The sequence below is a fragment of the Doryrhamphus excisus genome, chromosome 6 (genome assembly GCF_030265055.1).
Source record: "Doryrhamphus excisus isolate RoL2022-K1 chromosome 6, RoL_Dexc_1.0, whole genome shotgun sequence".
NCBI classification, from domain to species: domain Eukaryota; kingdom Metazoa; phylum Chordata; class Actinopteri; order Syngnathiformes; family Syngnathidae; genus Doryrhamphus; species Doryrhamphus excisus.
The window spans coordinates 12,059,926-12,081,111 of NC_080471.1; the positions used below are offsets into that span (position 1 = coordinate 12,059,926).

The 21,186-nt window shown below is 42.0% G+C and overlaps 4 protein-coding genes across 7 annotated transcripts in view; 2 read left to right on the forward strand and 2 right to left on the reverse strand.

Annotated features, from left to right (window-relative positions):
* Positions 1-1,514, reverse strand: part of mapk8ip2 (mitogen-activated protein kinase 8 interacting protein 2) — a 25,412-nt gene extending 23,898 nt beyond the window's left edge. Inside the window, exons 1-2 of one of the 3 annotated variants that reach the window (XM_058075910.1) lie at positions 1,443-1,514; positions 1,040-1,354 (exon numbers count right to left, since the gene is read on the reverse strand). In XM_058075910.1, the coding sequence (XP_057931893.1) occupies positions 1,040-1,104 (65 nt within the window). In that variant the 5' untranslated portion in view covers positions 1,105-1,354; positions 1,443-1,514. Of the gene's footprint in view, positions 1-1,039 lie in introns of all 3 variants that reach the window. The other 2 variants (XM_058075909.1, XM_058075911.1) reach the window with 2 other exon arrangements.
* A 542-nt stretch (positions 1,515-2,056) lies between these two features.
* Positions 2,057-15,224, reverse strand: LOC131131371 (zona pellucida sperm-binding protein 3-like). The gene is made up of 9 exons (XM_058076037.1): positions 14,676-15,224; positions 7,913-8,532; positions 7,692-7,810; positions 7,373-7,476; positions 7,118-7,292; positions 3,165-3,282; positions 3,010-3,092; positions 2,419-2,930; positions 2,057-2,349 (listed from the first exon to the last, which is right to left on the reverse strand). Exons 2-9 carry the CDS (start codon positions 8,327-8,329, stop codon positions 2,288-2,290), a joined length of 1,590 nt encoding a protein of 529 aa, XP_057932020.1. The 5' UTR covers positions 8,330-8,532; positions 14,676-15,224; the 3' UTR covers positions 2,057-2,287.
* Positions 8,122-14,488, forward strand: LOC131131372 (zona pellucida sperm-binding protein 4-like). 2 transcript variants are annotated; one of them, XM_058076039.1, is made up of 9 exons: positions 8,122-8,177; positions 10,824-11,014; positions 11,093-11,277; positions 11,374-11,471; positions 13,176-13,333; positions 13,412-13,604; positions 13,687-13,861; positions 14,147-14,222; positions 14,344-14,488. In XM_058076039.1, the coding sequence occupies exons 2-9, from the start codon at positions 10,993-10,995 to the stop codon at positions 14,436-14,438; spliced, it is 1,002 nt and encodes a 333-aa protein (XP_057932022.1). In that variant the 5' UTR covers positions 8,122-8,177; positions 10,824-10,992; the 3' UTR covers positions 14,439-14,488. The 2 variants fall into 2 exon arrangements, with proteins under 2 accessions (XP_057932022.1, XP_057932021.1); XM_058076038.1 differs by lacking the exon at positions 8,122-8,177 and having other exon boundaries at positions 10,874-11,014; positions 14,147-14,252; positions 14,344-14,430.
* Positions 15,225-15,250: 26 nt separating the features above from the next.
* Positions 15,251-20,456, forward strand: LOC131131373 (axonemal dynein light intermediate polypeptide 1-like). Its single transcript, XM_058076040.1, has 6 exons — positions 15,251-15,545; positions 16,016-16,152; positions 16,239-16,408; positions 19,784-19,962; positions 20,047-20,211; positions 20,287-20,456. Exons 1-6 carry the CDS (start codon positions 15,465-15,467, stop codon positions 20,317-20,319), a joined length of 765 nt encoding a protein of 254 aa, XP_057932023.1. The 5' UTR covers positions 15,251-15,464; the 3' UTR covers positions 20,320-20,456.
* The last annotated feature ends 730 nt before the right edge of the window (positions 20,457-21,186 follow it).

Consider the following 21,186-nt stretch of genomic DNA (forward strand, 5'->3'; position numbering starts at 1 on the left):
GAATGGTTGGTTATCAAACAAAAGGCAGTTTTGGTCCCCTGTAGTTTTTACCACATGTCAAGTATTAGCATACTAGGCCCAAGCTGACAAAAACCAGTCGCCCCCCCCCCACACACACACATTTGAAATTAAAATTTGGTCCATTCGGCCGCGTGGTGCGGTGTGGAGCAGCTAACATTAGCCCTGTGCTGCTGTTTGCTGTCACTTCTCATCGCTCTCTTCTTACCTCTCAGACAGTCCATCCAATAAGTAAATAAGGTTTGAACATATGGGAACATATGGACTGGGTTTAGGGTGGGGTGGGGGTTGTTTTACGGGGTTTAGTGTATGTACAGCGGCCTAGAATTTGGTGCTGCGCCTTTGCATAGGGTGTCCTGTATTGTTGAATTATTGAAATGCCTCTCAAAAAATGAACATTATGACCTTTGTATGACTTGGGACTTTTATTTGGATCTCATTAGATTTTGCTAACGGTATGTACAATTTGTAAGCAACTTTAAAAGCCCCTGGGAACCTTAAAGGACCCTTTCCTGATATTGCTAAGACAGACCTCATTTGTGGTCAAGTGTTGTGGAAACGTTCTCCATGCCCTATACATACACTGATGCTGCAAGCATCAGACTCACAGGCTGCACTTGCAGCTACAAAGATGAAGAGGTTATGCTTTGTGTGCCACAGCATCATATGACAGAATTAAATCACCTCTTAGCATCAGCCTGTATGGGTGCCAGTCAAGATCTGGGCGTGGGCCTCTTTGACACTGAGGATGCGCAAGGCACAACAGCAGCACTAACAACACCATCTATTCCAGGCATTTATTTCCATTCAAAACCAGTAGAGCACATCCGCTCTCCAATCCAAACATGCTATTCCTAGCAGTAGCGGTAGCAGCAACAGGCCTGCTTGTTTTTTTTGTTTTTTTGTATTATTTACATTTTTTTTAATTAGGAATACCGACATATATACCGCGTATTTTATGTTATGTCCACGCTAATGATTCGCAATTACGTCCCCCAACACCTACAATAGCAGCTCTTACCTGCAGCCTGGAGGGGAGAGGGAGTGGAAAGTGGAGAGGGAAAACATCTCAGCCCGGTCCGCCATCTTCTCCGCCGCCAAATGACTCAGAGTCACTGCAGACAATCACGGAGGGGAAGAGCAGTCCATTCACGGCAAGGACGGCGCAGTGGATGTTGTTGGGTGTTTTTTTTTCTCCCTCCCCCCCACACACACACGCACGGAATTTTTGATCGTGGACCAGCACCACCTCTCCACGCTGGCCAGATCAGACAAGCCTGTCAAGCACCATCGAGTCCTGCAGACGGAGGAGGGTGGCTGTCTCGGTTCAGATCATCTGAAGAGAGACAAGAAAAAAAAAATAATTTAGTCGCCCAAAATGTCCAACGGGGTATCCCTAGACGAGGATGCTGCGTGTGACATACAACAGAAGCTGGCAGGCAGCAGTGCGGAGACAGAGCGAGGGAGGATAGCGTCATTTATCCCGAGTGGGATGCAGGAAAGGGGAGGAGAGGGATGCTCCACCGCCAGTGACGTCACCAAAAAGACTCCATTCTACCACTAGCTAACAATTGTCAAAAAAGATGTGATATTAAATTAGTTCAGAAAATTTACATAACATTACAGAACAAAAATTGCAGAAATCGTTTCATTTTTACTAATTTTACTCATTTTTACTTTTAAGTGTAGGAGAGTGAACGAGTGTGGAAATGGCAGTTTGCAAAAAAGTAAGATATATTATTCTTAATTCTTTTTTCATATCGTTACCGCTTTATTACTATGAAGAAGTGACAATTTAAAGTGTGATTGTTCAAATTTTAAAAACAAAATTAAGCATGCAATGTCATGGTAAAGCAAGTGGCGCTGGATTGTAGGAATGAGCCTGCTATTTTTGAGTAAGAATAATATAACACTGTATATATGGAAAATAGCACTACTTGCTTTCTGTTTGCTATGCAGATGATGACACCAGCGTTTCAACAAACAATTGCAATTTTATTTCCATCAAATGGAAAGATTTACAATTTCTGACGTGGAAAAAAAAAGAGACGCTGTGCCTTTTATTACATATTCATATCATTACAAAGCGGCAATGCAAAATAAGTGACAATTTCAAAGTTTTTCTCTTTCTGACACTTAAACTTTAATTTAATTTTTTTCCTTTCTTTTTGTTTCAACTGAGGTAATAGCAAAAAGACTTGCACAATAACATAGTCACTCATGAGCAAATGCGAATGTTTATTTCGATTGCCATGGAAGGATGTTGAGTTTATTGCTGCTCTCCGATGGCGATGGGACCCAGCGTGACAGCACCTTTCCAGACTGTCTCTTCTGAGAAAAAAAGATGGAAGACATGTACCTCATATCAATCATAACAAGATCTCTAAAGAAATTACATACCATCTGTCAATGAACGGCCCTTCCTCGTACCACCGCCACTGACCCAGGAACTGCCGATTTGTTTGCCAGTGGTCCAGGAACCACCCACTTGTTTGCCACCACCAGGGATCCAGGGAAGACTCCCTTGTTTGATGACGGTTGAGCCACCGCCGCCAGTGCCACCACCTCCAGTGCTACCGCCACCAGTGCTACCGCCACCAGTGCTACCACCACCAGTGGTCCAGGATCCACCCCCTTGTTGGCCACCACCAGGGGTCCAGGATCCACCCCCTTGTTGGCCACCACCAGGGGTCCAGGATCCACCCCCTTGTTGGCCACCACCAGTGGTCCAGGATCCACCCCCATGTTGACCACCACCAGTGGTCCAGGATCCACCCCCTTGTTGGCCACCACCAGTGGTCCAGGAACCGCCCACTTGTTTTTTGCCTCCACCGTTCACTACGCCAGGAGATCCGTATCCACCAGCGTCACAGGAATTGCATGCTGCATCCACTCCGCTAGCCTCCTTCCAACTGGTCGGGCAAGGGTGACACAAGCAGTGAGTACCAGATGTACTCAGTATATGTCCTTCTCTTACTTATCATCACTCACCCGTCCATGAAAGAGCAGGCCCTGTGGTCAGAATCAATGATGCGGCTTGTAGACGTGGCTCTCATGTGGCAAGTAATGTAGAGCTGTAAGGAATAGATGAGAGTCATTTCAGTCGGGTTCAACACAGCGTTCAGTTCAATCTGAGAGGGGCTCACCAGTCCACTTTCAGCACCCTGGAACCTAAAGGCCTCTAACATGAACCGAAGCTTGTTCTCGTCTGTGCGTGGCATGAATTTAGAGTCCGAGCTCGTGATCCATGCATCAACTAAACATCTGCAGGCAAGACAGTCGGAGTCAAGACTCGTGTTAGACAGTGTGAACTGTGCCTTCAACTTGTACTGTAAATGAATATAGACAATCGTAATTTACAATGTATAAGCTGCACCGGTGTATGTAAGCCATACCCACAAAATTTGGAGGGAAAACCAGATTTGTTCTTATGCGCGTTAAGCAAATATATATTTAGTGTACAGTGTCACACATAAAGATTGCATGAACTTGTAATAAAATAATGTTTTTTCCCCCAAAACAGTACAAAATAGCATTAAACAGTGCAAATCAAGTGGAAATTTAATTCCAACATAAGTGTAACCACACGCTCCATGTAAGGCTGTATGTTTCATTCAGCACATGCGTGTGTAATCATCAATCATCATACAAGGCTGATGAAGCCCACTCACTTCAATTGCAAGATGGACGTAGAGGCTTCCTATGGCATTATGTTTTTGTCATGGAACCCTTAAGGGACACAAATTTCTTTGCATCCACCGATTTGAAACACCAAAGAAACTGATGATATATTATTTATCTGTATTGTACAGACTGAATTTGAAACTGAAACCAGAAAAATGCAACAAAATGGAAAGAGTCCAGAGTCATATTGCATTTTGAGTACTGTAAATTTGTTTGTAGGTCTGCATCGAAAGCCTCTCACGCCCCTCCTGACAGGTCCTATACACATTTAATATATCTGTATTTCTGTTCATTTATGTCAGCGGATATGACACGTATGCTCGTGTTGTTGTGGTTGCAACCCGCCATTAAACAAAAAGAAGAGGAATAAGATGCCCATGGCGCTACGTACATTACCATGGGTAAAGTTTACATGAGGTCACAATTGCTGGATATTACACATTATTTCTGATGGATTTATCCTCTGGACTTCATAGGAACCACAGTACAGTGGCACCATTGTCTCGTCATAGTGCTTGGATTCGCCTGGGTCAAGGTACGTCTGCCGTTACATTTCCTTTTGTAATTGATGTTGCTCATTCAATTGTTTGCAACGGTAGCTACAGAGTTAGCAAACCCAGAGAATGGTGGCTTTGCATCATGTTTTGGTTGTTTGCTGCACTTTTTGTGCCTTTATAATGGACTATGTTGGTAAAGTTATCGTAATGACATATTTAAACGATTAGTAGTAGTTCTGAACTATAGGCAATGTCAGGCAATTACAACATGACCACAGTGGTACAGAAAATGGATGGATGGAATATTATATTACGTTTAAAAATGACAAATCTGTACAGGCAATATACTTCTTTCTCTTTGGGCTTTTTTTTCAGGGGTCGCCACAGCAAATCAATCTCCTCCATCCAACCCTGTCTTCTGCATCTGTCTCTCTCACACCAACTACCCTCATGTCCTCCTTCACTACATCCATAAACTTCCTCTTTGGTCTTCCTCTACGCCTCCTACCTGGTAGCTCTAACCGTAGAATCCTTCTATCAATATATTCACTATGTCTCCTCTGGACATGTCCCAACCGTCTCAGTCTGGCCTCTCTGACTTTATCTCTGACTTGTTCCGGATCCTACCCATCCTGGTCACTCCCAATGAGAACCTCAGCACCCGCATCTCTGCTACATCCAGTACTGCTTCCTGTCTTTTCCTCGCTAATCTTCATCCATCTCCTCTCCAGGGCAAACCTCCACTCTTCTAGCATCTCCTCCACCTGTTCCCTACTCTCACTACAAATCACAAAGTAATCTGCAAAAATCATAGTCCATGGAGATTCTTGTCTAAGCTCATCTGTCAGCCTGTCCATCACCATAGCAAACAAGAAGGGGCTCAGAACTGATCCCTGATGCAGTCCCACCTCCACCTTGAACTCTATTGTCACACCTACAGCACATCTTACCACTGTCTTACAGTACCCCTACATGTCCTGCACCACTTTAACATACTTCTCTGTCACTCCACTGCCACTCCATTCCTAAGGCATCTTCTCACCACCTAAGATTCAATTGAACAACTCAGTACAGGCAATATACTGTACTGTGATATGTTTTTTTTTAAAAAAAATCATGTCTCGGCCTTGCAGTGTCTTTTTCAAAACACTGTTAAAGTGAGATTATTACAGCAATGGTAATACGCCAAAAATTCACATAGGAATTGTAGTAAATCGATCTTCAAATGAAACTATCATACAAAAATCAGCGCCATGTCTGTTGCAGTCCCTAACAGAGGATGCTGAGGTCCAGAATGTGTTTGGTAGATTTAATTACACTCAGCTTTGACAGCAATGAAGCAGTATATGGAACTGAAACCAGGATGCCGAAATTATGTTATGGATATGGTAGGTGTGTGGAATAAGGTAGTATAATATAGCATGATTTAGCGGCCAACAAAACAACACACACCCTATACATATGCCCATGTGGCCAGTGCCCCTCTGTACCAATGTCTGCTACAATGTTGTACCACTTACTCTATATACTCTATGTTTAATTCCATCAATCTTTTTTTGTTTTTCGTAAAAAAATAAATTATTTTACAAGGTCCATATTGAAGTACATCTTGAATTAAATTATTTTATCAATAAGGCACAATCTAAGGGAAAACCGCACATTTTGGTCATTTTGTCCATCCACTATACTTATGTGAGACATGAACACATACATATGTCTTTCACTTTTCTGTGCGATCTAAAGACATAAATACAGATAAAAAGAGCCACATCATTACTGAAAGTATGGGACATACTTATTCCTCCAATAAAGTCATCTGAAAAAGTCTCCAAAAACCACCACACAAAAAGCACCACGCATCGCTCATCTCCGTGGTTGTGGTGGATGCATGCCAGATCGCCCCTCCTGCCCCTCCCCTGTGTTTAATGTAACTGTCAGGAACAGATGATGTGTCCCACGTGGTAGCTTATGTAGTGAATGACATGCATGGTGGCCTCTGATGCACATTCCAGTTCGGCACATTTAAAGGCACTGAGAGGCGTTTATTTGATTGGTTAAGATTACACTCGGCTCTCTGACGCCTTCTCTCCTCCCTCTTTGCCACTTTGCCACGGTGGGAGGGATGGAGGTGTGGGTGCGCGGCGCTGCGCCAGACTGCGCTGCTCATAAAATTTGCAACGTGCGCTGGCCCACACCTGCCCTGCACCACGCCTGGTCTACAAAATTAGAGTCCATACCGTGATGTGTATATTAACCAAGCTGCAGCGACACATTTCTAATATTGTTTCGCCAATCAAACTTAATTACTGGTGTATTGACACTTAGTCAAGAACACACCGGCTAGCTACTAATCGACTAGCCTTGCAACAGACGCACTACATATTGACTACATATTGTATCCAGAACCACTGCTGCTGTGTTTTTATTTCTCTGCTTGGAAAAGTCAACATGAGGTGCAGGCGTTCATTTCTATGACGTTACTACATGAAATCAATGCGCCGAGCAAAGAAGTTCCGGTAATGCTTAGCCTTTGTAAGGGGCATAGGTGTATCTCATTATGTGCACTACTGAGCTGTCATTTTGTATCTGTTTTATATTTTTAAAACGCACAGAAAAGAGAAAAACATATGTGTTCATGTCTCATATAAGGATTGTGGATGATTCCAAAAAAAGTCTAGTTTTCCTTCCTTCCTTCATCAGTGAAAAAAACATTTTTAAAACAAAAACATTACAGCAACCACAACACTAACATCTAAAATACTACCTGGCCTACAGCAAACTTTATTATTGTGTTGGAATGCATTTTGCCACTGAGATTTATCTGCCTACACTGACTGGCATAAGGACTTCGGGAAAAATGTGCTATAAATATAAAGTTATTGTAAGTATTCTGGTTATTATCCACAAACCTCCCTTACCCATTCTCAATGAAGGCATATCTGGGGCTGGAATTAATTTCCGGTGTCAGCGTAGCCACGCAGTTGTCCACATAAACACGGAGGGGCACGTGATAGTACTGCTTGACAGTGGCCTCGACAAAAATCATGTCCCCCAGATAGTACTCATAGCGGGGCCTCTCATGCATCCAGTCGCCTGCGCAGCAAATCGGGTTTGGAGACAGATTAGAATACATTTTAACATATGAACAAAGGATAATGGACAGATAGACTTACTGGTCATGAGGGTCAGACTGAAGTACAAGAACTCCTCTGCAACCTTGACAGAAGAGAACGGGACCCAGTGTGGGTCGAGAGGTAGGCTGCTCACGTTGTGATGCCTATATGTTTGATAATTAGGACACAAAGAAAAGCGGGAAAGTCAAATGCCGAAACTTGATACTTGGGCATTGTTCCAAAAAAAATCCATTACATTTTGGTGCAGGTCCAGACATTGGTAGGGTTTCCTTTTGCAATTTCAGAAATAATGCATGCATTTCAATGAAATCAGGGCATGATGGGGTACAACTGTGGTTTTGCGTGTAGGTGCGCACACCTTGGGTAGTAGCATTCCACAATCACAGCAGCATTGGTAGTCCTTACAACAGGGATGTTGCCCATTGGCTTTGGGTTATACTGAAGACTGAAGGTGTAGATGAGAGAGTCATCCGTCATCTAGGGAACAAATGAAAGTCAAAAAAGAAAACGTATGATTACGCACTCTAACAATGACGTGCTCCATATGACGATGCATTGAGAGTTTGGCACTGGACTTACCTGTAACTTGCTGTTGCAATCATGCAGCTCAGACTCGTAAATCAGCACGTGAGCGGCTGTGTCTTCCCCCACAAGGCCGCAGTTTCCTAGAGTGAGGTCATCGGGATTGATGAACTGGCCGATTCCAAAGAGGTCCTTCTTGACCTCCACGTGTGCGTCCTTCTCCCGGCAGTCTACAGCAACAGTCGCAGCAGGGACAGGGTGCCGAAGCTCAAAGGGAACATCAGTCTTGGGCTCAGGCTGAGGCTCTTCAGGGTACATCCAGGTGATTGGCTTTTCAAATGTATTCCTTGTCTGCTGGGGATCCTGGGTCCCCTGTTTGGTGTCCTGTCTCGGACTAAGGTAGCGCTGAGCATTGCACACACTGCAGAGCAAGGCCAGTGCCACTAGGCACACAGCGGTGCACTTGATCACCATGGCTTCACAACAACGAGTGATCTTCACAAGGTGCTGTGAGAATGGAGAAAGGGTTCATCTACTTTTATAAGCAGGACAGCCTGTCTGCTTCTGTTTGCGTCCCACCCCATTTGTTGGACATCTCCTATGTGAGCTGATAAGTGTCAGCCATCATCTCTACTGGGGTTTGTATTAGTAAAACTGTGCCAAGAGTACATGCAGTTCTGTAACACAAGATCAGAATGTGGATTAATGGCTTTACAAGGCAAAAGGGAAAAATTAACAGGTGTAATAACAATAATAAGAAGACATTTGTTTACTAATCAGAAAATCAACTCCAAAAGGCATTGAAAATGGTGAAATAATTTATGACTATGAGTGGACTGACACCACTGTTCACTCATAATTTGAAACAAATTGCTTCAGTTAAAAAAGAAATCAGGATGCTGTTCCACCAATGATGAATTCATACAAGATTTCCTGTATTATAAAAAAAAACGGTATACCGAGAAGACAGCGGTCACCAAAAGGTTTTGTTGACAGTAGGTTAGGGTCACCTGCCCTCAACAGGACATGTCACACTACTTACCTTTTGCCAAAGTACATTTATATAAAAATCAATTGTGGACCCAACCACTACTGACTGATGGATGTTGCAAACCAGAAAAATCAGGCCAGACTCAAAATCACTTTTACATATAAAAAGGAGCACAAACATAAGCTATTTGTGCAAGTGTGTACAAGGATACAGTAAGTATAAATTGACTGATGCACTGTACGTGTACTGTATATCAGTGTGTGTCAGTGATTCACACAGATGGAAAATCATAAGATCTGAATACTGGGATTTTGTCCACTTGCGTATCAGGATTAGTGATGGACATTTGATGAAATTAAACAATTATTCATTCATTTTCTACCGCTTTTTCCTCACGAGGGTTGCGGGGGTGCTGGAGCCTATCCCAGCTGTCTTTGGGCGAGAGGCGGGGTACATCCTGGACTGGTCGCCAGCCAATCACAGGGCACATATAGACAAACAACCATTCACACTCACATTCATACCTATGGACAATTTGGAGTCGCCAATTAACCTAGCATGTTTTTGGAATGTGGGAGGAAACCAGAGTACCAGAGAAAACCCACACATGCACGGGGAGAACATGCAAACTCCACACAGAGATGGCCGAGAGTGGAATTGAACCCTGGTCTCCTAGCTGTGAGGTCTGCGCGCTAACCACTCGACCGCCGTGCCGCCCATTTAACAATCAATTAATCAAAAATTTATTCATTGAAAGATTATTTGTAATGGAATGGGATGGGTTTATGGCATTCCATATTATAAACGCTCTCCTGTAAATTACTTAAAAAAATAATTTTGGTCCACGTGACTTGCCCAAAAATTAATTACACCAAGTATTACATGTTATCATCAATATACTTGTTCTTGCATGATCACATATCAAACGCTGTTGTAGGTTTTTTTTTTGAGGGCTTTGTAGTCGAACTCTGTGTGTCCCAATGACGTGCATTGTTATCTAGCTCATATTAACTTATTTTCTGGCCTTATATTACACTGAAAATTTAAAGAAATTGAATATTCACAGCGAACAATCAACAGTTCCAGCAGTTTAAAAACAATTACATTGGCAAAGCCCATTCATTGCACAATCCTTTAAAATGGCTTTTATTCTCAGTAGCATACCGAAATGCTGTCTTACCTAACTCTGTTCTGACTATAGGAGCTACCATCAGTACGTTTATCTGGCATTTATGCATGTATGTACAGAGGTAAGATGGTAGGATCCAAAGGATACATTTATTGATATTGACAGTTTGAGCCTTGAAGAGACACATTGTTTCTTATTGGAGATTTTAAAATGACAACAACACATAAAGATTATCTATGGAGGCTCCACCGTCAAAGGGAATTTATTCAAAGTCAATCACTGTGTTTGTTTATGAATTATGCTTTGACTATTTGTCCAAACCAGACAACATGCCCCCTTATTTCAGCTAATTAAAACCGACCCTGGTGCAGTAGTATTTTTCCATTTAATGTCTGGCAGAAGGTAGCAAATTAGGCTTCATTGTGCTCTTTGTTTCCATCAATGATGGAACACAATGCACTTAGTGAAGATAAGACTATGTGTTTATTTTGTCAAGATCTGCTGAACACAAGATAGTGTGACCGCGGCAGCGGTGTAGGTCATCCAGACCCTGTGAGGGTTTTTATTGTTTACAATTTTTATGTCATTAACAAGGCCGTGATTTTTCAAGCAGGATTTTAGCATTGTTAGGATAATTGCTTTGCCACATCCCAGCAATTCATCATTTCACTTACACTCGGGTAGGCAGCATGGGTAGAAAACAAATTTGTCAACATGACCCGTGCCGTATAAAAGTCAGAGTGTTGTTGCCACGTTTTCTTACAGCGGCAGAGTGTTCAATGTGAACCGATGGCAATGAAGTTGAACTGTCTCCTCACTGTTGCCCTGTTCATGGGATTTCTGGCCAGGGCTCAAAAGTTCACCGACCAACGGCCTAACAACCCCACCAAGTCCAAACCCTTGACAGACACAGACAAACTCTCTTGTGAGGTGGAGGGGCGTCACAAGATACAGTGCGGCTCAGCAAGCATCTCCTCTTCTGATTGTCGTGACATTAACTGCTGCCATGATGGCCACATGTGCTATTATGGCAAATGTGGTAGGTCTTTTTTCTTCTTTGTATGACTTGACTGCTGCTTCCTGTGTATTGACAATTCAATAAAAATGCTGTCTTCAGTCACTCTCCAGTGCACCAAGGACGGCCAGATGATAGTGGTGGTCGCCAGAGAATCCACCCAGCCCGACATTGACTTGGACTCCATTTCATTCCATGCAAACGAGCCAAGATGCCGTCCAGCTGACACCACTTCAGCTTTTGCCATCTACCAGTTCCCCATTACAGCCTGCGGCACTGTCATCATGGTGAGGCAAACTTTATTACTTTCTTTCTTTCTTTCTTACTTACTTCCTTACTTTACGGTTAGTAAGAAAACCTGTCATGCTGCACACCTACTGTAGGAAGTGGATGGTGTTGTAATCTATGAGAACAGGATGTCATCCACCTATGAAGTCGCTACTGGACTGTATGGCGCAATTACCAGGGACAGTCGATATCAGTATGTGGTTCTCCTATTCCTATACACATTAGCCACTACTTTGGTTGAACACTTGACAGAATTTGAGGGAAAATTTAATAGAATTTTTATATTTTAGATATTTATATTAAGAATTCCCAATGGCAACAAATACTAATTAATCAAACAATTAATAATATGCAATACATCACAAAACTGATTTATTTAAATGGCACTTTTCACAAAGGCCATAAAAGTGCTTGACGAAACAGATGTCAAATACGCATAAGATGCAAAAAAATCTTAAAAATCATTAAAATATGTCATGGGTTAAAATTATTCAATGCTTGGCAAAAAATATAAAAAAGCTTTGCTTCTTCTTGGGCCGCACAGTGGCTGAATGGTTACCATGTTGGCCACACAGTCAGGAGACTGGGAAGACCTCTGTGTGCAATTAGCATCTTCTCTCCCTGCATGTATGGGATTTCTCCGGGGACTCCGGTTTCCTCCCACATTCAAAAACATGCTAGGTTAATTAATTGGTGGCTCCAAATTGTCCATAGGTATGAATGTGAGTGTGAATGGTTGTTTGTCTATATGGGCCCTGTGATTGGCTGGCAACCAGTCCAGGGTGTACCCCGCCTCTCGCCCAAAGACAGCTAAGATAGGCTCCAGCATACCCGCGGCCCTCGTGAGGATAAGCGGTGTAGAAAATGGATGCACGGATGCTTCTTCCTGCTCCTTTTCAGGCATGTATAGCAATGAATTTGTATTGTGTATACGTATGTGATGTATTTCATTGTAATATAGTATGCAATCAATCACAGGTTAAAATTATTAGTCCTGGGTAAAAAGATCATTTTAGCTTTACTTGAAGTGCGTGCAAAAAGAACATTCATTCATTTTCTACCGCTTTTTCCTTACGAGGGTCGCAGGGGTGCTGGAGCCTATCCTAGCTGTCTCCGGGCGAGAGGCGGGGTACACCCTGGACTGGTCGCCAGCCAATCACAGGGCACATATAGACAAACAACCATTCACACTCACATTCATACCAATTAACCTAGCATGTTTTTGGAATGTGGGAGGAAACCGGAGTACCCGGAGAAAACCCACTCATGCACGGGGAGAACATGCACAATCCACACCGAGGGTGGAATTGAACTCTGGTCTCCTAGCTGTGAGACCTGCGTGCTAACCAGGTCAATTTGGTTAGCAATTTGGTTAACAATTTGGAGTGGCCAATTAACCTAGCATGTTTTTGGAATGTGGGAGGAAACCGGAGTACCCGGAGAAAACCCACGCATGCACGGGGAGAACATGCAAACTCCACACAGAGATGGCCGTGGGATTGAACCCTGGTCTCCTAGCTGTGAGGTCTGCGCGCTAACCACTCGACCGCCGTGCAGCCCCAATGTATTTAATTGTAATATTGTATGCAATCAATCACAGGTTAAAATTATTAGTCCTGGGTAAAAATTTTAGCTTTACTTGAAGTGCGTGCAAAAAGAACAAATAGTGTAATTTTACAAATCCAATGCTTCATACTAGTGATCAAAGGCGATCACAATATGTATGGGAGAGTCTTCCTTTGCAAAAATAGTGCAAACAAAGAGATAGGTGGTTAAATTATTATTACCACTCAAAGAGTCAAAACTGAACATTATCTTACAACATTGTATTGATTGCTGGTGTGCCTTATACTGTAGTGTTTATATAAATATATATGTCCTGGTTGGTTCCTCAAAGGGTGCTTTTGCAGTGTAAATATGTGGGCTTCTCCACTGAAGCGCTAGTTGTTGAGGTTGGCCAGGTTCCTCAACCGAATCCAGCTGCAGCTCCTGGGCCCTTAAATGTGGAGCTCCGTCTGGGCAGTGGAGTGTGCACAACCAAGGGCTGTATTGAAGGTATATGTAAAGAACTTTATCATGTTAGTCCCATTGGAAGTGACTTGGATTTCAGCATTTACATTATTTTGTACGCAGAGGATGTGGCCTTTAGGACATTCTATGAGGATATTGACTACCCGCTAGTAAAGGTGCTCACAGAGCCTGTGTATGTTGAGGTCCGAATGATGGATAGGACTGACCCCAACCTAGTCTTGACTCTTGGGCGATGCTGGGCCACTGCTAATCCCATCCCTCACAGCGTGCCTCAGTGGGACTTGCTGGTTGATGGGTAAGAGTAAGTACCACTCGTTTTAATCATCACACAATTTTGTATGTATTTTAAGTTTGATCGCGTCTCTCTCTGATCACAGCTGCCCTTACGTAAATGACAGTTACCAGACCACCCTTGTTCCAATCGGTCCCTCTTCAGGCATCATGTATCCCACCCACCATAGGAGGTTTATCTTCAAGATGTTCACTTTTCTGTCAACTGTGGTGAACAGTTCTGATAAAGATGCAGAGGTTATGAGTCCTCTGAAGCGAAAGGTATGTAATGCAAAAATAAATCCCTTTTCATAGATGCCAAACTCATTTGGCCCCAAGAGACAGGCCATACCACTTGGTGGCTCTAATTACCTTCTGAATTACATCTTTATCATAACACACACTGCCTATAAAACAGATATGGCATCTGTAAAGTTGATTTACGGTCGCATTTAAGCAGAATGTGTTGCTTTAGGCAAGAACAGTAATTCATATTTCTCTAAAAATGCAAATAAAGGCATGTCCTGCTACTGCAGTATTAAACATCTATTTTTTGTCTTCAACCAGGTATACATCCACTGTGAAACAAGTGTATGTCAGCCCTCGTTTGGAAACAACTGTGAACCTATGTGCTTCAGGAAGAGTAAATACTACACAATTTGATGCTATTGAAGTTAAGCTATATTGCAGAGACATATGATTTGTTATTTATGTATTAGTAGACCTCATGACAGCAGATGACATATGTCTTGTATCCCACACAGAGAGGGACCTTGGCAGAGCAACTTTCCAAAAGATCTACAAGCATGACAGCACTGTGGTTAGCAGTTTGGAGATTCAGTATAGGGAGTGGAACTGAAGTATGGCATAACAAATATCTGCTACTTGATATAAGTTTGAAATAAACAACTGAAGTTGTTTAGAGTGTTGTCTGAAATGTCATGAAATATTTATTTTCATTCATGTCAATCACATACAGGAAGCATGCTGAACTCGACGTAGTAGTACTGTTGTTAAAAACGAGTGTAATATAACATGAGCCCAGTTGCATTCATCAAACTTGTCATCAAAAATACCCAATACATACTCAATATACCTCCATGTGTTCTTCATAGCCTTTTTTGTGTAATTCTCTTCGCACAACGGCAGGAGATACACAAATCTGTAAATCAATATAGGTTTATCATTAGTAATTCATGGCAATCGATAAATAGAATACAATACAGAACAGTTATCTAATACTCTCCCTAACCGCAACATTAGGTACACCTGCACAAGACCACAAGATCCATTAAGCAGCTTGACATCAAACATGGTAGCCCACAACATGAACTGATTTTTTGTTTTGGTGAACTAAGCTAAGCAAAACGTGACAAATACATATCAGTTCGGTCCGACAGCACTGCAAGCTACAAGAGGCAATGCTTTAGTTGGCATGACGTGTGCTAACGTGGCTAACTAAGACCAAACGTGTAGGCTATTTAGCAAACATACCACAAAGTATGTATGCATTATTATTGGATGGCGTAGACGACGTCTTTGTTTTTAAACTTGTGTCCGGCTGGTACAGAAGAAACCCCACAAAAAAGGTTACAGACATCATTAACCACTGTAACAAGCTATTGACAAACCGGCTCGTCGCGTGGGATGACGCTGTCGATTAGTGATGACGTCAGAGTCATTGGCGCTTTGTGTTATCTCATATTTCAAACACAAGACCCTCGAACTTGGCTACGGGGGTGACGCTTTTAAACGAGTCGAAGCTGTCAAAAATGAGACATTTTAATGGAAGTTTGTCTTTATAAATGACGCATGCATTTACGAAGACGGAACCAACCAGTTGCTGGATTTTCCGCAGTAAATGTATTTTATTTTTTAAGGCACCATGTTTGAACCCCCCGAGACTCTCCTCAAATATGAGACCCCAGTTTTAATCAGCAAAACCACAGATAAAAAATCGTCAAAGGTGAGTTGACAGGCTAGTTAATAATGGCAACACTTCTTGGAGGGCTTCATAGAACACTGACAATGAGGATATTATATATATAACAACCACAATAGTAGGACATCCATACGATGTAGGTGTTATTTGTATTATTCAATAAAACTATATAAACACATGAAATACAGTGAACCTTATAAGGTGTTTTCACAGGGTGTGGCAGGCCCTCCCTGGGAGAGACATTGCAAGGTTAAGGGGAGGCTTGAGAAAAATAAAGAAAATCCTATTTTTCAAACCTGCTAAGCTAACTTAGGTTAGGTAAAATGAACTGATTTTGATTTCCTGTAGTGAGTCTGGAGTGAGTGGAAGACACCACAAAATATGCAGTAGAAAATGTTATTTAGGCTCAAAGCACCACACTTTGAAGACCGCTGGTTTAAACAATTCTGTTAAAACAAAAAGCCTGTTTAAATATAAACATAAACTATTCACAGGGGGGCCGTCCTTTCAAAGTGAGCTCCCAACCGCATGCAGACTCTCCTGTGCCACCACCCCCGAAAGCCAAATCATCTGCAGCTGAATCCACCAGGCAGCAAAATGAGGACATACTCAACCTCATCTTTCCACCCAGGTACTGCGTAATCCCTGCTTTACATAACGTATCGTGTCTTTCCACGCGTAATACTTATGTTTATATTTCAACCTTTTGTGCTTCAGGGAATGGATGGAGGGAAACCAACTGTGGGTGCAGCAAGTGTCCAGTGCACCGTGCACTCGAGCAGACGTGGTGAACCTTGAAGAACTACTAGACAGGAAGCTGCAGCAACGGCGTGCCATAGAGACGGGAATATGCCCTGTGCGAAGAGAGCTTTATACGCAGTGCTTTGGTAAGGATTAGACTAAGGTTGATGTCCCACCGCATGAGATCTAATGTAAGAGATACAAAAAATATATATATGAAAATGTGGAACACTATGACGCAGCACACTGTATTAACTGCACTGACATGGAATGAATAGGGTGATGAAGTCAATCTAACTATTTTCTGCTTTTGACGCGAGTAGGTCTTCCCACGAAATAGCCGTAACAGTGCTGTTTTCAGCTTCTTGTGCCGTTCTTATTTTGCATAAAGACCACACGCATGAAACAGGGAGACAAAGTCGTCTGAAGCATTTTCTGTTTTTGGAGCTAGTAGTGTTTTCACACAATAATCCTGAAAAGTAGTCGCATTACTGCTGTAACAATATATTCGGCAGTTATCTTACTGTGTCTTTTTCACAAAATCCAACGAGTAGGGGATATTGCTGCAGCTGTGAGCTTTCACACAGCGACATGGATCAGATTAGTTCTGTGATGGACAGCGACAATTGCATTCAACACAATGGGACAGGAGAAGTATACTTCACAACCCTGTTCTGGCACTGCAGAATATCCTCACACATAGACGCACCGTCCCATCTTTTGTTACTGCTTCAATTGTACTTGTACTTGTAATTGTGGAAAATTTCCTGGTTGGCTTCATCCCCTGATTCACTGCTGGTGTCCTTTAGAACAGAACAGCAACGTGTAAAGGCTGTGTAAAAGGGGTGATGTCTTTTCTTGCCTTTAATTAGATACAACTAATGTTCTGGCACTTTCTAATTCATACAGTGCTTTATTGAGTTCTAGCAACACACTCCTGGTCAAAGTTTTAAAACAGCTTGAAAAAGTACAATAATTTACATTTTGCTCTGTTTGATTTTAAGGAGGTTCTAAGGAGAGCTTCAAAATGCAAAAAGGCGAAATGTAAATGAGACAAAAAAAGTGAGCAATTTATTGCTTTTTTTGTATCAGCTGATCAAAGGTTTACGACCAAATCCTGGCAAAAATTTGTATTCAGTGTAATTTTCTGTCAGGTATTCACACTGGCATGATCTCTTGATGGCAAAAGCAAAATAACTTTCTCTTTATGAATGCGATTGAAGACAAGGGGCGATCCTTGGCCCCGCTGAAGGGTGCAAAGTGCAGTCCAATAGCCATCAGACGGCATCTGCACAAGAAGGGTTTTAAGAACAAAAGAACGTCTTCATCTCTTTCAAGGCCACAAAATTTCACATTTTGACTTTATATGAGAGCACCAAATGGAAGGACATTGATGGAAGAATGATTTATTTTCTAATGAAAAAAAATTAACCTTCATGGTCCTGATGGCTTCCAGTGTTACTGGCATGACAAGGAGTTCCCACGTGAGATGTTTTCCATACGGCACAGTGGAAGTGTCAATCCGGGGTGCATTTTCCTTCAATGGAACAACAGAGCTGTGCTGGGGTATCAAACAGTAGCTGTCCATGTGGAGATGTTGCAGGGGGCATCCCTCATGACTGAAGGCCCTTGTTTATGTGGTAACGACTGGCTTTTTCAACAGGAACACTGCAGTTCACAATGCCCGTCTGATAGGCCTGTCACGATGAAAAAAAATTCTGGATGATAATGGTCCTATAAATTATTGGTGACTATTTTTGCTATTAATTATATGGCAAAATAATGAGAGTACATGGTATCAAAGTAATAATTTTTGTCAAGAATATTTTACATTGTAATTGGAATGTCCATCCATCCATCCATTTTCCTCCGCTTATCCGGGTCGCGGGGGCAGCAGTCTTAGTAGGGAAGCCCAGACTTCCCGGTCCCCGGCCACCTCCTCCAGCTCCACCGGGAGGACACCAAGGCGTTCCCAGGCCAGCTGTGAGACATAGTCTCTCCAGCGTGTCCTAGGTCTGACCCGGGGCCTTTTCCCGGCTGGGCATGCCCGGAACACCTCACCAGGGAGGCATCCGGACTAGATGCCCGAGCCACCTCAATTGACTCTTCTCGATGTGAAGGAGAAGCGGCTCTACTCTGAGCCCCTCCCCGATGGCTGAGCTCCTCACCCTATCTCTTAGGGTGAGTCCAGCTACCCTACGGAATTGGGATGTCAAAAATAAATTTAACAAACAATATAATGAATTAAACAAAAATAGAGCAAAAGCTCTCCCTCTTGGAACCGGCCATTTTTTATGATTTTGACTGATTTTTCAAGATGCACATAATATTGTGTTCTTGGGCTATATAGACGAGGTATATGCCAAAAGAATGATTAGTCTCTCATGTTTCATCTGAAAAAAGATGGTTTCTATCTTTTCTCGGTCTTTAGTAAGTAGTAGAACATAGGTACGTTTATTTTTCCAAAGGCTTTTGTGAAAAGATAAATTTCATGGGAGAGATGCAGGCAGAGTTCTGCTAAAATGCACTTCATGCACTTCTTGTGGTCGCTTTTTCGGCTTAAAACTGCATCAAACATGATATCTTCTATTGTGGAGTGGCATCATCACCTCTTTGTGCCTCTTGTGCAAAAAAACGTAAACACTTATACTTATGTCTTTTGGAGTGAGCGGTCGCATTGAAAAAAATGGCTTAAAAATCATTCCTTTTGTTCCTTCATTCATGTTAGCGTATTTCCGGCTCACGAGGCTAACTTGTTGCCAGCACTCTGAGCACTCTGTATTCACTCACTAGTAGGCCCGCCTCCATTAAGAGTGAACCCTCTTATCATCCAGCATAGAGAGACGAGTAGATGAAACACGCATGCATGCACATGTCAATTTATTGAGGCCGGCTTTGTTTTTTTATTGTTCAATTAATAGATTTATCGGTTGTGACAGGCCTTACCGCCTGACAAAGGACTTCTTCCAGAGGAATAACATCACTGTTTTGGACCATCCTGTGTATTCCCCTGATCTAAATGCAATTGAGAAAATTTGGAGATAGATGGCAAGCTTTACAAATATGGACATCAGTTCCAGCTCATGAATACCCACCGTGAAGCCATCTTCACCACCTGGAGCAACATTCCAACTACCCTCCTGGAAACACTGGCATCAAGCATGCACAAACCATTTTTTGAGGTGATTAGCAAGAATGGTGCAGCTAGTCATCATTACTAAACACTTTTATGAAAATTTTATTTCTACTTTAGGGGTGTGTTGGAGGCTTTTTTAAGCCGTGGTCTTACACTTTTGATCAACTGATGAAAAGCTTATTTCTTTAATGGTTGTTTGCAATAAATTGCTAACTCAAACGTTTTTTTTGTCTCACTTCCATTTCTTCTTGTTGCATTTTGAAGATTTTGAAGAAGAATCTCCTTAAGATCTAACAGTTGAAAATGTAAATTGTTGCAATTTTTCAACTGGTCTTAAAATTTAGATCAATCTTGATATTTTGATATATCTGCCCTTTTCTTTTAGATGAGCTGATCAGACAGGTAACCATTAATTGTGCAGAGAGGGGTCACTTGCTGTTGCGGGTCAGAGATGAGATCCAAATGACCATTGCTGCTTACCAGACGTTTTATGAGAGTAGTGTTGTTTTTGGCATGAGGAAAGCTTTGCAGGCTGAACAGGACAAAGTGGATATGGCAAGAAGAGTAAGGATTTAGAATTCTTTCTCAAATAATCACAAGATGCATTGTTCACTGGAATGAATAAAAACCTGGCCTCTTCATTCATAGATTGCCGAGCTGGAGAAGGAGAAACAGGAGCTGGAGAAAGAGTTGCGGGACGAAAAGGCTAAATGTGATGCTATTGAAAAGACAGAAGAAGAAAAACATGAAGTGCAAGAAAAGAAATACACAGAGCAGATTCAGTTCTTGAAGAGAACCAATCAGCAGCTCAAGGTGATGTATTAAAAAACTGAAAACAATAGATTACCTTTATTGCCCATACTAACATTTTTTGTTTGTCCTTTTTAGGCCCAGTTGGAAGGGGTTGTGACGCCAAAGTAACTTATCAAGATGGAGTAACTATGTCACTAGAGAATGTCAAATGTATTTTTTAATGAATGGATATGCGTAATCATTTAAAAATAAATGTTTTCATAAAAGTATTAGCATCATTGAAGTTTCATTCAAAGAAAAAAATCACCTGATTATTTTTCTGGTGTAGCACTTAAAGCTCTAGACATTCTAGCCAGTTCAACAAGTGTGACCCAAAAAGAATGTATTAAAGTATTAGTTTAACAATATGTGTATTATTGTGGTTATTGTCATTTCATGACAAGTGTGTCATGTGATTGTGTACGTGTACTCAATTATATGTACTGCTGGACACAGAAAGAGCAACAGTTTGGCAGATACTTCATGTTCGTGAAATGCCGTTGACAGATGAAAATATTTTTCTCTTGCTGGGAATCACCAACTCCAACCACTTCTGCCTGAGCTTGTCTTAGAAAGATTTCCTGGGAGCCAAAACTGAGCAAAGCAGAGTTGTGGGGAGGACAGTCCTAGAGTATATCTACCCTATAGTGCATGTCCATATGAGGAGGCCCGGCTCCCTGTGATGTCACAGGGAAAAAAACTGTCTGAAACCGAGTGTTCAGCGCCATCCCAAAGTTCTTTCAGGGCTCACTACCAAATGTGCAAACCTCATTATCTGAAACTGTGGCATTGTTTAACACAATAATACAACATTTATAGGGCCGAAAAGTGGAAAAAGCATAATTGGGCCCTTTAAAATACTGCAGGCGTGTCTCTCAGGTTCAGGTAAAAGTGGAGCAATCTTAAGAATGGTATGTTCACGCTTAAAAACACCTACAAACAACAGGCATAATAGTCAAAGCAGATAAAAGGATCACATATGCCTGCATGTCACTT

Bases quoted from the DNA above. Each gene is read 5' to 3' on its own strand.
- LOC131131371 (XM_058076037.1), bottom strand. From the start codon at position 8,329: ATGGTGATCAAGTGCACCGCTGTGTGCCTAGTGGCACTGGCCTTGCTC. The intron at 3,283-7,117 runs GTAAGGGAGGTT...TCTTGCCTGCAG, and splicing joins TATGCCTTCATTGAGAATGG to ATGTTTAGTTGATGCATGGA. The intron at 2,350-2,418 runs GTATGTAATTTC...TTTTTTTCTCAG, and splicing joins GGGCCGTTCATTGACAGATG to AAGAGACAGTCTGGAAAGGT.
- LOC131131372 (XM_058076039.1), top strand. From the start codon at position 10,993: ATGTGCTATTATGGCAAATGTG. The intron at 11,015-11,092 runs GTAGGTCTTTTT...TGCTGTCTTCAG, and splicing joins GTGCTATTATGGCAAATGTG to TCACTCTCCAGTGCACCAAG. The intron at 13,862-14,146 runs GTATGTAATGCA...GTCTTCAACCAG, and splicing joins TGAGTCCTCTGAAGCGAAAG to GTATACATCCACTGTGAAAC.
- LOC131131373 (XM_058076040.1), top strand. From the start codon at position 15,465: ATGTTTGAACCCCCCGAGACTCTCCTCAAATATGAGACCCCAGTTTTA. The intron at 16,409-19,783 runs GTAAGGATTAGA...CTTTTCTTTTAG, and splicing joins GCTTTATACGCAGTGCTTTG to ATGAGCTGATCAGACAGGTA. The intron at 20,212-20,286 runs GTGATGTATTAA...TGTCCTTTTTAG, and splicing joins GAACCAATCAGCAGCTCAAG to GCCCAGTTGGAAGGGGTTGT.